Source organism: Fringilla coelebs, assembly GCF_963513975.1.
Source record: "Fringilla coelebs genome assembly, chromosome: 8".
Taxonomy (NCBI): domain Eukaryota; kingdom Metazoa; phylum Chordata; class Aves; order Passeriformes; family Fringillidae; genus Fringilla; species Fringilla coelebs.
Window position 1 is genome coordinate 10,615,884 of NC_140066.1, and position 24,555 is coordinate 10,640,438.

A 24,555-nucleotide genomic window follows, 5' to 3' on the forward strand; every position below is an offset into this window, starting at 1 on the left:
GGCAAATCTTCTAACAAAACATTTCTGGCTTTTCTGGGAAAATAAATATAAACTATGATGTCAAATAATTAACTTAATCTTATTAAATACAAAGCAATTTTTTTTCTCTGAATTATAACCCCACCTAAGAAAGATAAGAAAGATTGCCATGGCTGAACACAGCTGAACTTTGCTGACGGTAGACTTTGACCTCATTTGCTTTGTATTTATTTACACCAAAAATATAAACAGGAGATCTGGTTCTTCTCAGAGAAGGCAAAACAAATTCTTACACTTCAGATGAATGACACTTGCTGACTTCTTCTTTGTATGTTTTTTCCTACAACTGGTATTTTTAGTTTGGTGCAGAGAAGAAACTGTTTACTTCCCTTCCTAAGTAAACAGCAAGGAGCACAATTTTTATGATTGGGAGTGCAGAACTGTAAGTAAAGAGCCTAACTCCCACTAGTTTCATTGTGGAATGGAATTGTCTGTCATGAAAAAAAAATGTTTTTACTCTGCACTACAAAATGTGGTATTGATTTTAAAGTCTCAAATAAATACTACCTGCACTTACAAGGAAATTATCTAATGAGTGTTCATTTTACATTAGATAGCATTATGAGTGAATAACTACTCAGTAGTTGGGAGGAGGTAATACACTTAAGCTTTAAAAATACCATGAAAATCTAGACAGCTGTTGTACTGCAAAGAGTGCTTCAGGATAAACCAGAATTTTGTGTAGAAGCAAATTCATAGTCTGTCGAACACAGCAATCAGATTTTGCTTCCAGTTTTATTTCTTCCATCTGCCAGAATTAGGGAGAGAGCATGAATGTAAGAGCAGAAACAGCATCTTGTTGCAGCCCTCTCATCAATGCTGCCTCATGCCATCTTTGAAGTGCAGGTACTGCAGTACTACTCTTACAGTAGGATCTCTTTTTTTAAGGATCTCTTTTCATTGTCTTTTTTTCACTGATTCTCTCTGTTCTCTTCTGCTTGCTCCAGTCTGAGACTTCACTTCGAGTACTGCATCCAGTTCAGGGAATCTCAACAAAAGAAGGACCTGGACCTGCTGGAACAAATCCAGAGGAGGGTCATGAAGATGATCAGAGGCTGGAGCATGTCTCCTACGAAGACAAGCTGAGAAAATTTGTGTTGTTCAGCCTGGAGAACAGAATGTTCTGGGGAGGCCTTGGAGCAGCCTTCCAGTACCTAAAAGGAGCTTAAAAGAAAGCTGTAGAGACTTTTTGCACAAGGCCATGTGGTGACAAGAAGGAATCACTTTAAATTGGCAGAGGACAGGTTTAGATTATATACTAGGAAGAAACTGTTTACTGTTTATGAAGCAGTGAAGCACTGGAACAGAATGGCCACAGAGAGTGTGGATGCCCCATCCCTGGAAGTGTTCAAGGCTGGGTTGGATGGGGTTTTGAGCAACTGGTTGTAGTGGAAGTGGTTGCCCACTACAGCAAGTTTGGAACTAGGTGATCTTTGAGGTCCTTTCCAAATCAAATCAAACCACTGTGTGATGCTATGATCTATGCAGCCTGTGAACCAGGGGAATATATCTGCTCCCTGTGCACCAAGGCCACCCTCCTCCGCTTCTTTCTCTTCCAGTTCCTTATGTCCAAAGCCTACCTGAGCCTACCCTCCTGATGAACCTCTTGTGAGTTTCTGCAGGGTGAGGGTAGACTCACTCTCTTGACCATTCACATCAAGCCTAACATGGTGCCTTGATGGTTAACCCACCATTTGGTGGTGATGTGTTGATGAAGGATTATAAAATGATCCCGTCAACAGGGAGGGAAAACTCCAACGTGTAAATGCTGATAAAACATAACTGGGTTAATAGTTGACTGGTCCTTCTCCCTCCCTTTTCCTCCTTCCAAAGACACACTTGTGAATACACTCCAATATGTGAAACCTGTTAATGTTACCTCTTTTATTTCTCTGGTTTTATTAATCTCTCAGCCTACCTCCAGGTTGTTTTCTTGTTCAGAACTGACTCTGTCATGTTAAGTAAACAGCAGCTTTCTTGACAAAGTGCAGAGCAATAGCTGCTGCTAAGGTATGCTTTATTGATTGCTGTTGATTTTTACAAATTAAGTTTACTTCTACTGCTCCTGACATTTAGTGGTAACTTAAATGTTTCATTAGTAAAGCAAAATTGAGGTTCATGAAAGCAAACCTTACAATACAGTTCTGCTTTCTACAAGTTTATTATCCAAGAGCTCCAATGGAGGGAAACTATCAGATGCATTGAAAAGAAAACAGATGCAAGAGGTTAATTACGTTGCATTGCCTTTTCAAGTAGAATTTAACTTCAGATGTTTCAGTCAATGTTGTAAGTATTGAGCTGAGAAAGAGTCTGAGCAGCAAGGCAAGCTGACCAATGAGTACACTAAAAAAAACCAATAAACTTGGTCTTAGCTTGGAGATCATTAAGGGAACTGAGAAATCATTAAATCTAGAAATGGGACCTAATGGAAGTCAATGAGAGAACAACTATGGGCAGTTAATGAGCAGCACTGCATTATGTTCCCATCTCTTCAGAAATAAATAATAAGATACTTGAATTTCTCTTTGAACAACAGTAAATGTAGAATGTGAAAACAGCAGGGGGAAAAGTAATCCTTTGGGCTATCCTCTCAATAAATGATTTCTGCAAGCCTTAATTAATTATCCGAGTAACTTGTGAAACAAGCTCATGTGAAACAAGCTTATGTGAAACTATGGCACCATAAAATATCTGTTTAATAGTTAGCCCCAAGCCACTTCTAGATTACCTTGAAACTGAAAGTTCATTACCCAGAATTACTGAAAAATCAGCAGCATAATTTCATTGTGAAGAACACAGGTTGAACTCTGCATGAGAAGAGCTCCACTCCAGAAATCCTGGTGAACAATGTTCCTTAGGAACAACACTGATGTAAGCATAGTCATTAACCTTCAGGCAGTTTGTACAAAGGTGTGTTATTGCTGCACTTCTGAGTGGTAACTTCTCATTATGTATTCCAAAAGGAAAACAACAGGACCACAACAGGGAGGAATGCTGGAAAAGTGAGGTGTCTTTGGCTGACCTTAAGAGAGAGCCGAGCTTTTCTTAGCATTCCTGAATTCCAGCCACTCAGCCCTGCATCAGGTGGCACTCCCCAAAAAGGTCCCTTACCTGAGCTTAGCTGTGTCAGCAAGTCAGAGCACAGTGGTCAGTCCTGCAGGTGCGTGCTAGCCCTGGTAGAAACTGAAGTATGTACATATTTACTGGGTTATTAACTGTTCATCGGTAACAGGCTTGTTGCCAACAGTTCAATAATTGCTTTATCAAACTAGGAATCTTTAAAAGAAAATAAAGCCTTTTAACAGCACCACTAAAAATATATTTCAGCATTCTTAGATAGAAGGCGTACATTCCATTAGCACAAACTGCTGTTTTAAATCTTCCCAATACCTCTGTGAGGAAGTAAATTATCGCTAATTCCTGGTCAGATTACAGTTATCTTGCCTGTGATGTATGTCCCCAAAAATATATTTGCTTTTTTCTTGCACGAGAGCCCCAGGCTGCCAGAGGAGGGTGTTTTGAAGGGGCTGCCGAAGAAAGAAATGCCGTTAGCGGTTCTGGGAAGCAATAAGCACCTTCATGAAAATAACTCAAGTCCCCATCCTTAATCCCTGCCTATCCTTTTTTATCTGATGGACTCAGCGAGGGCTGGAAGATCACAGTGTGGCTGAAAACAAAAGGGAGTTAACAAGATGTGACCGGCTGGTGGATAAAACAATAGGCGAAGCCCTCCACGCTGCCTAGAGCCAGGTGTGCCCATGCCCAGGTGGCCATGTGGCTGGCGGTGACTCTGCTGTGCTGCTGGGCGCTGGCGGGGCTGCCCCGGGCCGGCGGCTCCTGCCCCTCGCAGTGCAGCTGCGCCTTCCACAGCCTCAGCGAGGGGACCAAGGCCAGGTACGCCGGGCGCTCTCGCGGCGGGGTCGGGGGGTGGTTCTGCTCCTCTCCAAGGATGCTAGCAAGAGAAAATATTGTCTCTGCACTTTGTGGCCATTATTTTTCCAGTTGCTCCACGCTCTAGCTATATTTGCAGAGGATTAGCTTCTGAAAGCACAGTAAGCTGATTTCAGAGAAAGCGTTTGGGCATCTCCTCTGTGAGAACAGGAATGACATAATTATTGCTGGTGTAATGGCAAAAAGGGAATAAAATTTAAACAATATATATATTTATTTTACCTTTCTGCTGAAAATTCTGGCTCTAAAAGGTTTTACTCTGCTCTGCTGGTTTGTTGCTAAAGTGTGACTAGATTTCATTCATCTTGTGGTACAAACCCAACAATTTACTTTAAAAATCCTTCAGCCGGTGGTTTTAGGCATAGCAACAGACTTTAGACAAAAATGAAATAAAAAACCAGACAGTAACAACAAAAAAAAACCCAATAAGTTAATTCTCAGACTAGAAACTTTCCGTTTAAAAAGAAGGCAAGACCAGAAGGACACCCATCTTTGAATGCAAAGCCATTGAACATACATTTCTCTGGAGGACTGTTACAAAAGAGTCCTTCTGAAGGGTAAGCACAAAGTATCTGACTTAAAGAAAATTGAGCCCATATTTTCATAAGGTGTGGTTCACAGCAGAGGAGGTTTTGTGACAGAGATACAGGATTTGCAAAATCCTTTGTAATAAACTTTTTCTAGATTGAAATATTTTTTCATTACTGGAATGAGATATTTTGGAACCCCATGAAATAGCTCTTTCTTATCTCTTTTATGGTGCTATAGATTTATTACTAGAAACTTTCACAGTAAGAAGCGGGTATAGACACAAGTAGCCTGCAATTGCTAAAAGGAAGTGCAACAGCATGAGAGCCAATTATTTTTCCATAAATGTCACAGTTCCCAAGGGAATTTCCTCTCAGTGACTGGAAAAAGCTGTTGTACATTTTAGTAAGATACATAATGAAGCAAATATCCATTAGTTCCTCTAAGGAGCATAATGCCACCCTTTTTTTCTGCATTATGATTCATATTTCTCACTAGAAGGAGATTATCCCATAGATTAAATGTTTAGTGCTCACTGACATAATTTAGGGACACTATGAGAAGCATTCTGCTTTACTGCCATTGTCTTTCTATTAGTAACATTTTCTGACATGACTACACAAAGTGTTTTATATAAAGTGGATCTCTTGTTTTTTCTTATTTGGTAGATTTTTATCTTCCTCAAAAATCTCAACTTTTAGCAGAGGGTGAGCAGGATTTAATGCCACAATAAAAGTGTTGGGTGAGAGTAATGTACTGTGTTTTGATTATAAATTAACAATTTAACTGTAGGCTCAAATAGCATTTAAAGCTGGGAAGTCTGCCTGAGAAGTTCAGCAATGTTATATATTTTTGTTGATAGTAGAGGAATAATTGCTTTCAGCCAAAACCAGCCTGGTTTTGACAGCTTTGTAATATTCTGTTTATAGAGGCAGTGTGATAGGAAAACGTTACTTGATTGATCACATTAATTTCTTGCGGTGTCTTGTTCAGTGAGGGGACTGGAACATGCCCATCCAACTTCTCACCTTTTGCAGGTGGCTTGGTGTTTTGTTAAGAACTTACCTTCCCCTACTTGCTGATAGGCAAATTAAAATTCAGTCTGAGAGAACTGTTTTGTCTCCCTTTATTTCTCATGGCTCTCTACAATCCCAAGTCACAATATTTTGTATGAAGGCTGCAAAATGCAGCACGGGCTTTTCATGCTTTGACCTTTAGAGATTAGAAATGGGGAGGAATGATTAAAACACATAAATCTGTCTTGCTTTCAGTATATCATTTTCCAAAGAGATAATTTTCTGTCCTTTCACTCTCATGACTAGATGTGCCTGCAGTGCAGTGACTGCTGTCATCTTTACACATCCTCCATAGTAATGCAGAGTTTACTCCAGAGTACTTCCAAGGAGTTGTTAGCTGGCTTTCTTATCCTCATCTCTCAAACCAGAGTTCCTTGGTCATATTTAATCTATATAACTTCTTGCCCTCTCACATGTCAACAAGGCTTCTTTTGTAGGGTTTTGTAGTTCAATTTATGGATCCTTTTGTTTAACTAGCACTAGAATCCTCTGCTGCGCATGAATGTTGTCACTTCTATCATAAGTACTCTAAAAAAGCTGATAGCAAAACCCAACAGGAACACTAAATGGGCCAGATTTGGACTCACACCTCTCCAGGAGAGGCACAACACTGTGATCTATGCAGTCAGAAGGCACATATGAATTACTGCAGATTGATGTATTTCTGGTGATGATACAGAGATCAGCAGCAAGAAAGAAATGACAAGAATAAATCTTGTGAAAATAGAAAGGCAAATCAAAATCTTGCATTAAAATGAGGTTTCAAATCATTTCAAAATAAAAGAAAGTCACATCTTTGCTTGTCCCCACCAGGACAGTGCTGTGTAATGACCCAGAGATGACCCTCCCTCCTGTGAACATCCCTGTTGATACAAGCAAGCTTCGGATAGAAAAGACAGCCATCCGCAGGGTGCCAGGAGAGGCTTTCCACCTGCTTCACAACCTGGAGTACCTCTGGATGCCCTATAACTCCCTGGCCAGCCTCAGCAGCATCACCTTCAAGGGCCTTCGTCGTCTGCAGGAGCTGAGGCTGGATGGGAACAACCTAATATCATTCCCCTGGGATAGCCTGGCTGGCATGCCCCAGCTGAGGCTCCTGGATTTGCACAACAACGAACTCACCTCAGTCCCTCCAGATGCTGCTCGTTATGTCAAGAATCTCACATACCTGGACCTGTCTAGCAATAAGCTGATGACTCTTCCTCAGGCTCTCATCGCCACCTGGGCCAACCTCCAGGCTGTTCCCTACTTCCCCAATGATAACTCCAAGATCATCCTAGGTAAGAGAAGTGCCTGCCATTTTGCAGGGGGCACAAAGGGCAAGAGTTCCTCATCTCCTTGCAGCATTTTCACCCACTGTGGTTACCATAGCGAGTACCCTGCTATTATATGTATACAATTTAATACCCTAAATAATATGTGTACATTCATTTGCATACTAACAAACTCACCTCAGGTTCATCACACCCATCTTATTATGCCATAAATTTGATTACTTGCTTGGATCTTTGCAGCACAAAATTGGTGACTCTTGCTCAAGGCTTTTTTAGTTATTGCCACTGATATTTTGGATAGAAATACAAATATGTTTACAGCTCTTCATCATTTGTGTGCGCTTTTCTAATAGCACTGTGTTTGGAATTGACCCATTTTAAGCAGAACTAAATAAAAGGATGGATAATTTATTATCCCTAAATTAAAGAGGAATAATGCCACAACTGAGCATAAAATCTGGGTCAGAGCTGCCAATTTGTCTCTTCCCAGAGCCTTGTTTATCTGTTCACACAGAATTAAACCCTAGTCTACCCAAACACACCAAGACAGTGCTGCTTGAAGGGCAGCTATGAAGCTCCTTTCTGGGGGCAGCTCTAGGTCCCCCAGAGGTATGGCTCTGGGGCAATTATCCATTTTTGTGTCAGGGTGTCTCAGAGCTGACTCTCAGTTGCAGGATGCCCAGGTGAGGTTTTGAGCACATTTCCTAGTTCAGGGGACTATTACATGGTCTTTTAGCCCTTGCTCACTGTTAAATCCACGGCAGGTTGATGATGGCTAAGAGTTGTTGCCATCTGCATGTACAGCCTCTGCAGCCAGGGCTGTGGGCTCAGGCAGCTGCTGATCATTTCAGCAGAGGCACTGCAAGTTTCCTCTCACTCTGGCAAGTACCTGCTGCTCTTTGTTCCCTTGATAAATTTAGGGAGGTGAAGTTTTTAAAACCAGATTGCAGTGGAAAGAGATACAAGACTTTAAAAAGATACAAAATACCACCTACAAAGCTTTTAGTGTCCTTAGCAGATGTTGCTGAAGACTTCACTAGCATCAGGAGAGGAGCAGGTGTTTAGTGATCCTGTTCTGCCAGATGCAGTAACAAGTTCTTTAAGCCAAAATTGGCAGTTTGGGATTGCCCATTTCACTCATGGCAAGACTGCTTAGATCATACTTTTCCCTTTTTATTTTTAGAGTCAAGTTATGTATAAAAATGTTATTCCATTCAATATAGATTAGTAGAGTGTTTTATCAAGAACAGATCATGCCTTGATGCAACCAAATTGAGTAGTATCCAGCTATGCACAGGTTGATTGTGCCAGGATCCTAAAAAATTCATCTAGCCATATGAGTACAATGCTAAAACTGATGCAGTAATGTACAGACACTCCAGCTTCTAGGTCCTATCCTGTGGACACGCATAGGAACCATGTTAATAAAATGCATGTCCCTCACAGGAGCAGGCTGGGAAAACACAGCTGCATGTTTCTGTTTCACTCTGCTCATGACTGTTTCTCACGGTGGCATAAAAAATCATGAATAATAAAAAGAGTCAGCCCAATCCATTCCCTGTCTGCAGTGCACCACTGTGACTCCAGAGCCACGGCTTGCAGACTCCTTCAAGAAGAAGTAATTCCTCTGCTAAGTCTGTGCCAAGGGTGCAAGCTTTTCCACATGAGGCCTGCCCACGTGAGCCCATGGAACTCTGCTGTGCAGGGCAGCAAAGACCTCACTGGGCTTTGTGGTGCTGCTGCTTCAGCTGGAGCTGGGGCACCTGCCAGAGAACCTGGGATCAATTGGTATCTAGTGCATGAACTAGAAACTGCTAGCAAAAATGCCACAAAACAACAAAGCCAAATTGAATGTTCATTATTTACTTAGTCCACCTTCACTTTAACATATTAATTTACAAGAACTGACCTCCTGCCAAACCCATCACTTCCAGATCCTCTTCTAAGCCCAGGGAAGAAGATATGGAATGCACTCAGAAGAATTTTTCCGCAGCGTCTTTAAAACAGTTTGAGGGCGTATCAGTACTATTTCCTCTCAGGCAGGTGCCAGCCCCCAGGCATGTCCTTGGGCTGTGCATGGAGAAGAGGAGTGCAGCCCCCTCAGAGGGAGCAGAGCTCGCTCCTGTGGCAGGCAGGAGGCCTGGGAGCCATGTTTAGGCTTCAAATGTGTGCCTGGGGTTAGATGGCATTAATATCCCCAGTGCCAACTCTGCTAGCTAAAGTCATCAGAGACCACAACCTGTCCACAGCACAGCTGGATGTGAACATTTGTAAATGGGATGACACAGATTTAATCAGAATGCAGCAACTTCTGTTTGTGGATATGCATTGCTCCAGTTCCAAATTTCCTTTTTCAGTACTATCTTCACAGGCCTATTTTTAATAATGCATAATTTTTTCAGAATTGGAATTCAGTAGGTGCAAACTAGGAGAGCAGAATAAAGAAGAGAAACATTCCAAGAGTCTGAAACAGGAGTGTGTCTTTCAGTATATCCCTTTCTGTGTGTATAGCCTAAATATAGTTATGGTCTATCCACATTTTTTAAATACCATAACAGGCATACTCTTCAATTTAATCCTTAAAACATTTCTTTCATATTATCCAGTATAAATCAGCATTTCAGAAAAAGCAACTGATTACCAAAATAATGAAAATAACTTAAGAGTAACAGTAATAATGAAAATAACTTAAGAGTAAGGCTGTAAGAGAACTATGACAGGCAAGTAGGATCAGCCACAGCTATTGCAGGTGTGAAAAGTGGCATGACAATCTGGCTAGTATTTTAAGAATGTCCAGTGAGAATTTTCTGGCCTGTCAGAGACTTCTTAGTCTCCTCATACCAAAAGAATTCACAGCCCCTTCTCCCAGAAGTACTTGTTTTTTCATCCTGGAACAAAATGTGTTTATAATAAATTCTTGTTTTGCTTCTTTATGTGCACGAATCACAGTGTTTTCATGATATGAATAATCCTGCTTTGAACTTAAAGAATATGATTTCAGATCCAGATTTGGAGATACTTTAGCAAGGCACATTTATTCCATTCTGGAATGGAATAAATGTGGGATCCATCAGACTCAGCCAGCAGCAGTGGGGGGGACACACCCCTCCCCACCCCACATACTCCTGCACAAGCAGTTCTTGTAGAGCAGACTGGGACTCTATTACACTGTTCTGCTGAAAAATAGAAACAAAAGTGGCAGAAAAAAAAGGTGCTGTTGGATTGATTTAGTGCCCTGATTTCTTTTCTACAGGTTTGCAAGACAATCCTTGGGTGTGTGACTGCAGTCTGTACGAAATGGTGCATTTCCTAAATTTCCAGTCTCCTAACATAGCCTTCATTGAGCCCAGGCTGAAATGCTTCACCCCCAGGAGCCTTGCAGGAGTCTTCTTCAGCCAGGTGGAGCTGAGGAAGTGCCAGAGCCCCGTGGTGCACACGTCTGTGGCCAAGGTGAAGACCATCCTGGGCAGCACGGTGCTGCTGCGCTGTGGCACCACAGGTGTGCCCATCCCCGAGCTCAGCTGGAGGAGAGCTGATGGGGCTCAGCTGAATGGCACAGGTGGGTTTGGTTTATGCTTTTCTGCACACATGGAATGAGCGAGACAGACCTGCACTGGGTGCAATCCACTTTTGCATTGTGATTTTCTATGGACTACAAAATTACTTATATATTGATCTTAATATTATTAGATAAATGTGTGTTATCATGTGTAGAAAGTTGGTTTTGCTTTGTTTCATAGCAATTGTGGTGGCGAGACAAGTCAAGGGATTTTCTGGAAATCTGTTGGAGCTAAAGAAATGAAATATTTCCAACAGTAGCAATTAGCTGTTTTCAGTTAGTTATTCAGTGACTGAAAAGGCTTCCCACTGAGTTATTCTATATTCCATTAATCTATTGTACTGCTAATCCATTAGCAAACATCTCTGGCAGAGGGATGTCTGATGTGAATTTAACTGGGATTCAGATTAGCTGTAGAAGAAAGAAAAGGTTGCAAACATACAGCATTACTAATATATTAAAAGACAAAAAAACCCACTAAAGTGCTGAAGGATACAATACTTCAGTGGGAATGTCCCCAAGGAATCATTCCCTCTGACAGACTGACACAAGCTCTCCTGGGGAAAAAGGTCTGTGGAAGAAACCCTGACCACCGGGTCTGAGCACCTCTCCTGGGGGACACTGGTTTTGTGACTGATGGTGATTTCATTTCCATTCACAAGAAGTCTGGAACTGTAATTGCAACACTGGTCCTTCAATTTGTGGGGATTTTATGGAAGATACTGCTGCTCTGCTGAAGACAGCTTTTTGTCCTAGAAGTTTTCAGTCAGGACCTGAACCTTCCTGCCTCCAACCTGCCCTGAATACTCCTGTATCCTAGTCCTGCCCTGACTTTCACAGAGGATGTAAACCCAGCAGATAAATTGCTAAGTATTGGGTCTGATCTTCAAAGGGTTACAGGGTGCCTTGGTGCACAGAACAGGGAAGAGAGCGATTCTCTTTCACAGCAGTAGAACCATTTGTAATAACTATTATTTCCTGGGATCTGCACAAGTCACTGCTCTGTTGTGCACGATGTGCAGGATGTAGCAGAGCTGCTCCTCATAATGGTAATGTGTACCCATCATGCTGCAAACATCCCTCGTACACTTGAAAGAGAGCCACCACAAAAAATAGAATGGGATGATTTCCGGAAAGCCTGTGTTGAGTTTACTTTGAGCTACAGCTGAGAATGATGTATTTTGTGCCTCATTAAATCAGATGCTAGCACCTTTCAATAAAAAGTTGGCTGGAAAGATAGGTTATTTCTCAGCAATGGCAGCTTCTGTGCCAATGCTATAATGTGACTATTTGAAATGCTGGTGTTCTGAGCAGAAAGGAGTGAGAAACAGCCCACAGTCTGTATGTATAGGTAATTGCCATAGGTAGACCCATAGTTTTATGTTTTTTAAAATACTCATTCAGTAAATAATAAAACTGAAAAAGTAACTTCTGTTACCTTATATTTTGCTGCCATTGGAAGGGACCCTGGTTGCCAAGGCTGGATCCTGACCCCAAGAGGGCCTGGAAGAAGTTTGCATCCTCTTACCTTTGCCTTTCAGACATCTCCCTGGTTTACCTTTCAGTAGGAGACAGCATGAGCTCATCCTAAGGAGGGTGGTTAAATAATGATGAGGGTGCTTTACCCTTCCACAAGATACCAACTCTTTTTTTTTCTTTGCACCAATAGAAAAAGGCAAAAAAAGCTAGTTTTATTCTGCAAGTAAATCACATTAGCAAATCAACACTCAGCTATGTACATATCATTTGGTGGTAACCAAATGTACACCTGTGTAAGGATAAACACCTGCAATAATTGAGCAGTAGAAGGGATATTATCTCTTTCAACTCTTTTCCATATACTCCAGGCCAGTCCATGTGTGTTTATTACAATAAAATCTCCACTGTTTGTATTTTCTTTGCCTCTACAGTCTGCATCTAATGCTCGAATACATCATGTTGCTGCCTGATCCTTCCACTCTTTTAAGTATTGTACCTACATAAGAATTTTCAAGCTTTTCTTCTTAATGGAAGAACCTTTCCTTTTATGTTTTCAAGTTGTACATCAATTTGGAGGAAATAGCATCATTTTTTCACATATATTCATTTTGAAGCAGTTCAAATCCTGACATAATCTAATTATAGTCCTTTTCTTAGGTTTATTTTGATTTTGTAATGTTCTCTGTGGCAAGCAGAAATGATGATTATTTATTATATACTTTATCAAGCAGATATTTGGTGATGGAAGTCTTAATATTTTACAAACATGGAATTAATTCAATTTATTATTGCCTGTTTATTTAACATTTTTCGTGCCTTGCAGTTCACCAAGAGATTTCCAGTGATGGCATGAGCTGGTCTATCCTGGGCCTGCCTGTAGTCTCTTACCTTGACTCTGGGGAGTACATCTGTAAAGCAAAGAATTTCCTGGGGGCAACAGAGGCCTTCATCTCGCTCATAATCACAGACTCAGAAAGCACGGATGACCCTAACTCTAGTGGCAAAGGCACATGGAGTGGCAAGGCCAGTGGGATGGAGGCAGCCGCCTACAATGACAAACTGGTGGCCAGGTACGTTATCACCACCTCCACTGTGCCCACGCTGGGGGCTGGGGCAGGCACCGGAGACAGCGTCCTCCTCCCGGATGTGGCACAAGACAGCAACCCCCAGAACCTGCTGGTGAGCCCCACCACGGGCCAGCAGGAGCCAGAGAGGATGGTGAGGTCTGTCAGGGTCATAGGGGACACCGACCAGAGCATCACCCTGGCCTGGAAGGCACCTATGGCAAAGAACACCACGGTGTTCAGTGTCCTTTACGCTGTCTTTGGGGAGAGGGACATGCGGCGGATCAATGTGGAGCCAGGGAAGACCAAGGTCACTCTTTATGGGCTGCTGCCAAAGACCAAATACATCGTGTGCGTCTGTGTGAAAGGGCTGATCCCCAGGAAGGAGCAGTGCATCATATTTTCCACAGATGAAGTTGTCAGTGCAGGAGGGACGCAGAAGCTCATCAATGTGGTTGTCATCAGCGTGGCCTGTGTCATCGCTGTTCCTCTGACACTGGTGGTCTGCTGCGGAGCCCTGAAACGGCGCTGCAAAAAATGCTTTGTGCGCAAGCCCAAGGACGTGCAGGAATCGTATGTCACCTTCGAAAGCCTGTCCCCCGGGGCCAAGGCCAAAGGTGTGGAAGGGGAATACCTGACCAGGCACACCCCTGACGAGTCCAACAGGCTGCTGTCCGCCCGCTCCAGCGTGGACTCGGAAGCCATACCAAAGATAGAGGGACAGCCTAATGAATACTTCTGCTGACAGTACCTAGGCTGACTGTCAGCTCGCCCAGGGGAAAGTGGGTGGCTGTATCTGTGACTCTGCTCCAGCACTGGACACCACCCTGTCCATGCTTCTGTCTCACACGTGTTCTGGAAGAGGATGCAAGAGGGTAGATGGTGCCCAAGCTTTACAGAAACATGTTGCTCACACCACTTGGAGTTGGTTGCTTTGTAACCAGTCAAAAGCTTCTCTGATAATGGCCTCGTTCTCCTGGACCACTTTTTTTTAGTTTCTTTTTTTTCCTGTCAAATGAAGTGTGCACACTAAGTGTAAGGACATTAAGGAACATTTTTGAGTGTGATCTGCTTGGTATTGTTTAGGACCTGCTCTGCAATATGCTACGTATTTTATTCTCAGCTCTTCTGATGTTCTTTCGGTTGACAAGTCAGGGGAGTATTTAGTAATTTTAATAAAAACACTTATGAAGGTGAAGATTGAGAGTCTCACCTTTTACATCCCCCATGTTTGCATGACACATGCAGTTTGATGCTTAACAGATCACTAAATAGAGATGTACAGCAACCCTTTCTAGTATGTCAAACATAATTACAACTCTATGCTGTGAATTCAAAGAAATGTGCAAAGGAGATAGAAATGAAGAGACAAAACCCAATCCACTCCAAAGAATGCATAAGAGAGAGCATTTGCTGATTGCATTTTGGCCCTCAACTCTGTTCTAAAGATACAGAACAATAGCAAAGGTCTTTCAGTATCAGTCCTAGCTGCCATTTTGTATCTGTATTGTAATTAGAAGAATATGTTTTATACCAGCTGTGCTAAATTACAATCATACAATAGCCTACTTTGCACATTGTGTGTGGTGGTGTAATGCTTTGCAATCATAATGGAAAACCTGCATTAGACAGTTATGCAAATATCTCCTAAACCAGCTCTGTCACTGCTGCCTGTGCTCCTGGCAAAACTGATGGTGAAGGCCCACATGATCAGCCACGTACTTGCGACGTGGTCATGGAAAGAAGTTGCTCTGTGCAGACCACTGGCCATGCCTACATCAGCCATTCCTGACTATGGTCTCAGTGGTAGCAGAGGCTCAATGCAGCCTTTTTGGGTTTCAAACACTTTACAAATTCAAGGACCCTGAAAAAAACCTGTCTAGTATTAATCTAAATGTACTTTCATAGTCAGGGTGAACTGATCAGTCATTTAAGTTCTGCAGCTTCACTGGAATTTGAATCTGAGTACTTATCACAAACTAATTTCCAGATGTGTAATTTTCCCTTCAAGTCCTTCATGTAGTAATACTGTATGTAACATTTTTCTCTTTCAAATAAATATTATTCATGAAGAAAATTATATATGTTCTGCCAAATGTTGAATGGGAAAGATCCAGCCAAGTTGAAATGCTAATGGTAAAGCTTGCTGAATTGTTCTGAAATGTGTTTGTAAATTTATTGGAAGGATTCACATTCTGGATGTGTATGTACAGTGTGGCTTAAGAAAATTCACTGGTTGGAATGGAGCCCTGTATGGATTTTGCAAGTCCTCCTTGTACAGAAGGGTTTCACTTTTGTTAGATTACTTGGCCTGATGGAAAAAGCAAGTAATTTGATCTCAGCATAAATACCAGCAACAGGGATACATCACAAGAGTTTCTGAGAGGACTCCCTGTATTACTTGCATTAATGATAAGGAACTTCTCTTGTATTGGGAGAATTTGTCAATCCCTGTATAAAATAATTTATGCTACTTCTATCACTGGACTGTGCAGATTTTTAGGTTTACAAGTAAAGTTTTGTAAAATTATATATTTTAATGCAACAAATTAACTGATTAAAAATGGTACATAATAGATATATTCCCTATTCATAAAGTTAATAAACTTTTTAAGTTTTGTCCCAGCCTGATTATATTAGAGTCAGGAAAAAAAAATGTAGCAGTTTTTGTGCTGAGTTGCAAAGATTGCTGTATGTACGCCTGGGTCCTGCCCACATGGAGCAGGAGCACTGGGCTGTGCAGAACTCTCCCTACCATGGCCCTGGATGGGTAAGCTCCTGAAGAACCAAGGGTGTCCTGAAGTTTTCCTGTGTTGAACAGAGTGCATCTACTGCCCAAGGACTTTGCTGTAAGTCAGGAGCTGACTAGGAACCAGAAGAATTCACTTTCCAGCTGACTGGAGACATGAGCTGGGCCATTTGCTGCACCAGTCCTGGTGAGGAGCAGCCCTCACTTGCTGTGAGCCTCGGTCTGTGGGCTGGCTGTGGAGGAGGGACCAGCTGGGCCAGCAGTGGCCCTCTCTGCTTGTGCTCCACTGAGGGATCATCCTGGGACATTCACCATGGATGTGTTCAATTTTACAGACTCTACTGGATATTTTTTGTACTTTTTGAATAAATGGTGATCTCCAATAGAATAAAAGTGACTTCTCTCATTCCTGTGCCTTCTCTCACTGTCTCATAATTGAGGCATTGCAGTTTATCATCTCAGCTGCTGCTGTTCAAGACAAGCCTTCCTGTACTGCACTGGTGGTTCAGACACAACAGGCAATAGGTACAAACTTGCAAAAGCTCTGTCTTGTCTGGCATTGGTCAGAGGAGAAACCCTGTACTTGCTAAATTACGAGGGAAATTTCAAACCATTAAGGAAGCTCATGTGACTTCAATGCTCCGGGTCAGCTTTTCAGAGGTGTCAGACATGTAAAGATGTACCTCACTGGATTTTCTGTTTGCCATGGAAAGGCTATTAGGCACCTAGTTTCATCCTTAACTCCAGGTAAGGAGGAAATAATTTCTTTCTTGATTAAAGTCAATTCTCAAGATGTGCTGTAAGAACCAAAGCAAACTTCTGCTATTGCACTCCCTCTTAAGAAGCTTGGACAGGATATTGCCATGCCCATTAAACCGTATTACACCAACTCATTTTTTAAACACTTTGATACAAGCACTGAAACACCCAACTGTAGCCTTCAATGCTTATGTCCTGCCCAGCAGTGATAACACTGAAAGCCGTGGCAGAGGGACTAACTGGAAAGCACCAGCCCAGACTTGATTTCTTACAAGAAGAAATGTCATTGCAAGATGGAGTTTGACTCCCTGGCCATAGCTGGCAGCACACAGTGGGTGATTTCTTGGCATTTGCTTTGGCAATCAGCACAGCCTCCTAAACTCCACTTCCCACAGACACTGTCTCTGTGGAGATTTATTTTGACAGCTTGAGTTTTAGACAGCTTGTTCTGCATTTTGGCTTCAGCCAGGATGCCACATGATGTTAAAGAGCAGCTGAACTGAGTGGACATCTGCTGTCACAATAGCGACCATTACATTTACAAGCAGGCATAAACTGGGCTGAATTAGAAAGGCAGCAAAATCCCAGTCCAGTAGGGAACAGAAGCATAATGACTGTAGCTAACACTGGGGGATTTATTTCCCTTACTTCCCCCTCCCCCTCTTCTCTTCCCCCTTCTCTCTACCCTAATTCATCCAACTTTGGTAAGTAATTCACCACTGGACTCTCAGGTTAATACTGAACCTTCTGAGTACACTTGGGGTTGGGATATATTTAGATAAATGGCTTCTCAAGCAGCAAATAAATATCAGCCTGAACACAGCCAGCACTGGCCCATGGTACTACCACCACTCTTTGAAAGGCCATTTTCCAGCCCTGTAGAAGATAGGTTGGACTGGCAGGAATTCTCATGGGGAAAAGGAAAACAATTGCAATTCTTCTTTATTGTTTTTTCTGTTAAACAATTCATTTATTTAAAATAAGGTATTTCTAACAGAGAACCCTGGATATTGTTTTGCTTCCTGCATCCCTGGACACTGGGCATTGTGCCCCTTCTGTGCCTGAAGAGGTACCTGGAGGGAAACTCCAGTAGTTTATAAACCTGTAAATAAATAACACTTCACTTTTCATGAAAGATTTTTTTTTAAGACGTGACTTAGCTGCCGCATACTGTAAGACCCTCCCCATGGGCCATGGAGGAGGGGTGGGAAGGTGACATGAAGGGTTCTTCCTTTCAAGCAAAGGATTTGGGCCTTTAAAGTGGTGAATCCCTGCAGCTGTCCCTCCTGGTGCCACTGGCACAGCCAAAGCGTCCCACCCCAGAGCCGCCCGGGTGCCATGGGTGCTGTGTCTATCCCACCTGCCTGGAATCCCAGGCACGGATGGGTGTCTCCATCCCTTGAGGCTCCCACCTGTCCAGCCTGACTGAGCATGTCACAGGGACGTGGCCCATCCCCTCCAGAGCTGAACATATCCAGGCACTGATTTTCTCCTGCCTCTGCTGAAAGCTTTCTGTTCCCAGGCCCTGCAGCTCACACATGGGCAAACTCCAGGGTTTCTCCTGACACCCAGGAGTTTTCTAACTAACTACATGATAAATAGTTTGTTACTGTTACAGCCTGTTGTAAAGGGTAAAATAGTATTATTTTATTATAGTAAAATTATATCATTATGACATTATTATATGTTTATTATATTATGTTATATGTTGATATGATATGATACGATATGATATGATGTTATATTATATTATATTATTATTCAATATAACATAACAGGAGAGAGAGATGTTGGAATGCAAGTCCCTCCAGGCACAGGCCTAGAGGGAAATCCAGGCACAGGGACTGAACAGAAACCCCTGGAGCACCTGAGATATATGAAGCCACAAAGTGAAATAAAAATATAGATTTAGAATATAGATTTTAGCTTTTAGTAGATACTTATACTATGTGCCTTGATTATATAAAAAGCTAATAATATAATATAATAAATATAATATAATATAATATAATATAATATAATATAATATAATATAATATAATATAATATAATATAATATAATATAATATAATATAATATAATATAATATATATCATGTATTATTTTATTTCCTACTTTGTACTGTTTTATTATTTTTATTCTTGTGAAATTATATTTATTGTTATTATAAAGTGTAAATATATAAAACTATTATTATAATAGAAATTATAATTTTTTATTAGATAATATTTTCATGGCAGACCACAGAAAGAGACCAAAGGCACCAGTGACTGTGGCATTTGCTGGGTGGGAGTGGGGGTCCCTGAGTCCCTCTGCTTCAGTGGCTGATGGATGATGGGGACCATGGCTCCTGCCACTGTTGCTCCTGCAGCATCCTCAGTTTAGCGAGCCAGCCCTGCTGATGGGCGTCCCCTCTGTTTGGTTACATGGAAAGAGCACAAGGAGTCTGTGCCTCGGGTGACAGGGGCTGCAGTGGTGCCACGGCCACTGCAACAGCAGCAGCTTCACCAAGAAACTCCTCGGCAGCCACACCCCTCAGTGGGGATTTATAGCTGCTGCACCGGCTGGGCTACAGACCAGCAGCCTTTTCCCTTCCCAGCTCACCGACAGGTTTGAATACAGGACAGTTGTTGAAAAATCAAATAATGCACCATGGACAAATAAGGAAGATTTCAGCTAGAAAACCCAAACCATAAAAATCCCCTATGCTTGTGGTTAGATGTGAGGCACTGCCAGCAATAGCATCCCACAGGCCCATTCCTTGTGGCCCGTTCCCTGTACATGGGGGACAGAAACAGAGCATCAGCTCCCCTTGAAGTTTCCCCACCAGTTCATTCTGCTGATTTGCCATGAAATAAAAGCTCCTGTTGATTTAAACACTGCAGAATCAAGCCTGTGTCTTCTGTAGGCTGAAAGCAGCACAACCCTGAGAGCCACATATAGCTCTAAGCTGCCACACTTTAAGTACTTTTCTATCCTGGTCCCATAGGTTAGAGGTTAAGCAGGTTGAGGCTAATCTTGCTTTGAGACCCAGCGTCACACACAAGGGCAGTGAGGGGCAGCCCTTTTCCCAGGCATGCTCCCGTGCAGGCTGTAGTGAAGCCCATCCACACTAGATGGCCCCAGGAGAACGCAGAACTCCTTGGAAAGCACAACTGAAACCTGCTATTTTGGCTTAAAAGAGATCAATAAATTTGGTTACTCAAAATCCCTTCTCAGAATGGCTTAGTTTTTAAAGATGACTGAAAGGTAGCCAGCACGTGTGTTACGAGAGAAGCCAGAGAACAGCACTGAACATTTGTATTTATACAAAAGAAATTGACTTCCTAGAGACTCTTGTCAGAGAAAACCCCCCCATGGACTAGCCACAGCTATGTGGCCACAGGAAAAAGGTGCCATGCTTATGCTTCCATGCTGTAAGATCCTAGTTTGGGGAGCAGGCTTCATGCTCACCATGAGCAGAACACACCCTGCACAGCGCTGCAGGCAGGGTTTGAGGGAGGATGGACTGTGAAATGGGGCACTATGGAAATTATAGCTGAAGTCTGGCCCTTACTGTTGCTTTCTGCTTTGATAAAAGCCATTAAAATATAGGAGACAGAGACAGACCCTGTGAAATTAAAAAAAAAACAATTAAAAAAGAAAAAAAAATTGGCCTGGTTAATTACTTGCAAGGGCTTGGCAAAAGAAGTGATTTTGGTTCCATCTTCATATTCTCAACCAAATACATCGTCTGCCAGAATCCCCTCAGCTGGAGGAGAAATGCCAAGAGTCATCCTGGGGGTAGTTTTCAGCACTTGGACACAGACTGAGAACCACACTACATGTCTTCCTTAGGGTTGGGTCCCAAGCAGGATTTATTTCTGCGTCAAGGAAGATTACAGCTAATAGGATTTGCTTCTTGGAGGCTGTTGGCGTGTTTGGTGCAAACCCCTGCACAGTGCTTTCTTAAAGGAGAATATGGACCCTGTCTGTCATATTTTTCTTTTTCTTCTGGCCTTCCACAAGATAAACCCATCTGTTTCATCTTGCATCACAGGATGCTCTTGTTCTCAGGACAGCTTTGGAAGGTAAGAACACTGTTATCCTGTTGTAGCACCAGTGAAGAGGCTCAGACAGAACCAGTAGGAACTTGATGATGTGAGCACGAAAACCAAGCAGATTGATGCATGGAGTGCCACCTCTAATACTTGAATTGTGCTGTCTTGAGCATAGAATGAGATTTCTCTTATTTCCCTGAGATATGTAGCTACATACATAGCCATTTTTATGACTTAATTGCATCCTTTATGGCAAAATTGGCGTAAACCCCAGGGATAATGGGTGGATGGCTTATGCATGCCCTATATACAATACCTTATAATTATTCAAGTGCCTGTAGATCTGCATAGGGAACTGGTTTATTGGCCTCAAATGTAGTCTGTGACCTGGAAAATTTTCTGGTTTCCTCCCTAGGAGTTTGCTCTGCATGTCTGCACTGCTGAGGCAGATCCCTGCAAACATCCCTCAGGACATCCGGAAAATTAGAATAGAAAATTCTCACCTAACAGAATTGCCTCGTGGGTCTTTTGAAAACGTTAGTGCCTTGGAGTATCTGTGGCTCAATTTTAACAACATCACAGTGATGCACATCAAGAGCCTGGAATATCTGCCAGCTCTGAAGGAGCTGCGCTTGCAAGGGAACAAGTTAAGTTCAGTGCCATGGACAGCATTTCAAGACACCCCGACTCTGAGGATCCTGGATCTGAAGCACAACAGGCTGGATGTCCTTCCAGAACACGCACTCCGCTATCTGCCCAACCTGACCTACTTAGATCTATCCTCCAATCAGCTTACCATCATATCCAGGGATGTCTTCTACAACTGGCCTGTGTACCAGAGAAGCCAGAGCACGGAGGGGCCGCTGGAAGCTATTTCCAATGCCGTGCTGGCCCTCCATGACAACCCCTGGATTTGCGACTGCCGCCTGCGGGGATTTGTCCAGTTTATCAAGTCTGTGGGCCCACCTATTATTCTGATGAATTCCTATTTAACTTGCTCAGGCCCAAAATTCAGGACAGGGAAGTTTTTTCACGAAGTGGAGCTTAACAGCTGCACGAAGCCCCTGACCTCAGCCCTCGACACCAACCTGACAGTCCCAGCAGGGTTAAACATCACCCTGACCTGCTTTGTGCAAGCCAGCCCTTCCCCAGCTGTCTGGTGGACCTATGCACTCAAACTTTTAAGGGCATTTAATGGTAAGCAAAGCCTTTTCTACTTCTTTTTTTTTTTTTTTAATTAAAAATTTATGCTGTACTATTCTACTTACATAGGTCTGCAGGCCACCACAGTCACCACAGCAACCCAGCCCCTTTAGAGCACCATAGTTATTGTGGTGGCTGTAATCCAAATGATCTCAATCATCCTGTGCATCTAAGCACATCTGACCAGCATAAGAAGAGCTGCTTCATGCAGGATATCAGTCAAAGATAAAAGGAGCATGGCCTCATTTTTATACTATTATCATACTTGTGGATTTTAAGAAGCAGCTCTTTCCTCATGATACATGATTGTAGGAGCTAGTAATCTTTTATTAGTTATACATATTTAATACAAATGTGGCTATCTAAATATGCATGTATATTTACAAAATAGTATATGCATATATATTTACTAAGTATTATATATTACATAATTTACTATGTCATATACTACAAATATATGTGCACACATTCTGTGTAATTATACGTGCATGTAGATGTGTTTGTATGAGCCCACACCCATATACACAGACTTGTATGTTCCTACATTATTCCCGTGTATTCCCTCAAGAAATACGACACACACCACAAAACTGTGCAGCCCTGTTTCCTGTCTGCAACCATTCATGTTCTGAATGAACTGAAACAGAGGTTGTTGTTTACCTGAAGTCTGGCTTATTTATATTCTTTAGGAAAACTGTTGTATTATGAGACCTTTTCCTCTTCCTCCCAATCCATCCTCCCTCGCGTTTATTTTTACCAAGACCCTTCAATAGGACAAGTTGCTATTTTCATCAGGTGAAGTAAGACATACAGGCAGCCAGCACACAGGTTCTGTGTCCCTAATAAGCCAGCTAACTAAATAGGATAGCATTAGCCCTTAATCCTGGGCTGATATTTGCTTCAATTGCAGTGCTGTAGCAGCACTTGTGTGTCTTCCCACAAGCACATGCTGATTAATTACATACAGTTTCTTCTCAACCACAGCCACACACCTCTGTTTGGGTGGATGACAGGGTTTCACACTGTTCTTAAAACTGCATTTCACTTCCAGCCCAACATTTTCTAGCTTCATACACCTATTTTGGTCTGAGCCTCTTGAGACCGACAATTTAATCCTAACAGAGGATGGAGCATGTGTCCAAAATGTAGGTGTGCCTCCTCAGTGCCTCTCCTGGTTTGCCCTGACCTAAGAATGCTGATGGCAAGCGGCAGCTCGGCCTCTGCCCACAGCAGCTCCTCCAGCCGCTTGTGCAGGGTCAGGGGTCGGACACACCCCATGTCTCCTACACCTGGGTGCCCCAATGCGTTTATTGCCTTTCAGACAGACAACGCTTTGCTGTCAGCTCTGTGGGGTTTGGCACATTCCCGTGCCCCTCTTCCTTTGTCCCTGGGCGGGCGGGTCCCGTCCCACACCGGCCTCTGGGCCCAAGGGCACGGTAGCTCGCTGCTGACCCACTCACCTCTGCCCGCAGTGTCCACGGAGCCCATCAGCGAGGACACCGTCCGCTCGGAGCTGCTCATCCCGGCCGCACGGCCAGCAGACGCCGGTAACTACACCTGCACAGCCGCGAACTTCTTGGGCAACACCTCGGTGGCCATCAACCTCCGCGTGGTGGCCCCGTGGGCGAGCACCACGCCCCGCGGCTGGGCGCCCGCGGCCGCCGCGGAGCCGGGCGCTCACGTGGAGGTGCGCATCGCCAAGCAGACGGTCTACGGCATCACCCTGGAGTGGTTCGCGGCGGCGGCGGCGGCGGCGGAGCCGGGGGAGACCTGGTACACCCTCCTCGTGGGCCGCTACGACGCCGCCCAGAAGGACACCATCTACATCGGGCCCGGGGTGAACACGTACTCGGTGACCGACCTGCTGCCCGCCACCAAGTACGAGGTGTGCGTGGCCGTGCGCAACCAGGCTCCCCGCAAGGGCCAGTGCGTGGTCTTCGTCACGGGCAGCGACGTCAGCCAGATGGAGCAGCGCGAGAAGCTCATCCACATCGTGGTCATCGTGTGCGCCATGGTGCTGGCCGTGCCGGCCGGCATGTACGCCTGCACGGCCGAGGCGCTGCCCGGCTGCCTGGCCCGCTGCCCCAGCGCCTGCCCGCGCCGCCGCCGCGGGGGCCCGGCGCAGGCCGCGGGCAGCAAGGAGAGCACGCTGGACAGCCTGCCCGCCGGCAGCGAGGACGGGCTCTGCCGCCCCGACGGCGGCGCACGGCGGCCTCCGGACCGCCCGGAGCCCGGCAAGGCCCGGCCGCCCCACAGGAACAGCGCCGACCTCTACTAGCCGGGCCCTGCCCCGCTGCGGCGCCTTCACACGCCGCCTCGGGCCGCAGCCGGCTCCGGCTTTATCGAAGGGCAGCGCCGGGCCGGCTCCGCGCTGCGAGGCCCGGGCACGGCGGGCGCACCGCCGCTGCTTGCGGCAGGCTTGGGGAGCCCTGGGAATGGAGGTGCCCGGGCTGCCCGGCCACAGGTGTGGGTGGAGCTGCGCCTCCGTAGCCCCGGGCTGTCCCTGCAGCACTGTCATGGAGCGACGCACACTGACACGCCAACAAAACCAACGCTAACAAAAAACAATCCCCGAACCAACAAATACTGCTTGTGGCCGAAGGCCAGAAGTGTCCCCTCATTCACTCACACAGGTGCGTCTTTATTTCTGTGTGCCCGCGGCTCTGTCCAGTGCCAGGTACCAGCTTCTCCTGTGTGCCAGCTCCTGGGAACGGACAGGGGAGCTGGGCACGCCTGCCATCACAGCCCAGCAACAACAAACGTTGGGGAGGATTGGGTCAACATGATGAAGAGATTTTATTTTAGTTGGAAAAAAAATATTTTGACCAGAGGTG

At 44.1% G+C, this 24,555-nt stretch overlaps 2 protein-coding genes across 2 annotated transcripts; both read left to right on the top strand.

Annotated features, from left to right (window-relative positions):
- Positions 1-3,811: 3,811 nt before the first annotated feature.
- On the top strand, positions 3,812-13,715 carry LRIT1 (leucine rich repeat, Ig-like and transmembrane domains 1; the record flags this gene model as incomplete). Its single annotated transcript, XM_084210016.1, has 4 exons — positions 3,812-3,933; positions 6,408-6,874; positions 10,122-10,427; positions 12,730-13,715. 4 exons carry the CDS (start codon positions 3,812-3,814, stop codon positions 13,713-13,715), a joined length of 1,881 nt encoding a protein of 626 aa, XP_084066142.1.
- A 6,723-nt stretch (positions 13,716-20,438) lies between these two features.
- On the top strand, positions 20,439-23,999 carry LRIT2 (leucine rich repeat, Ig-like and transmembrane domains 2; the record flags this gene model as incomplete). Its single annotated transcript, XM_084210525.1, has 3 exons — positions 20,439-20,548; positions 20,934-21,715; positions 23,194-23,999. The coding sequence occupies 3 exons, from the start codon at positions 20,439-20,441 to the stop codon at positions 23,997-23,999; spliced, it is 1,698 nt and encodes a 565-aa protein (XP_084066651.1).
- Between the last annotated feature and the right edge of the window lie 556 nt (positions 24,000-24,555).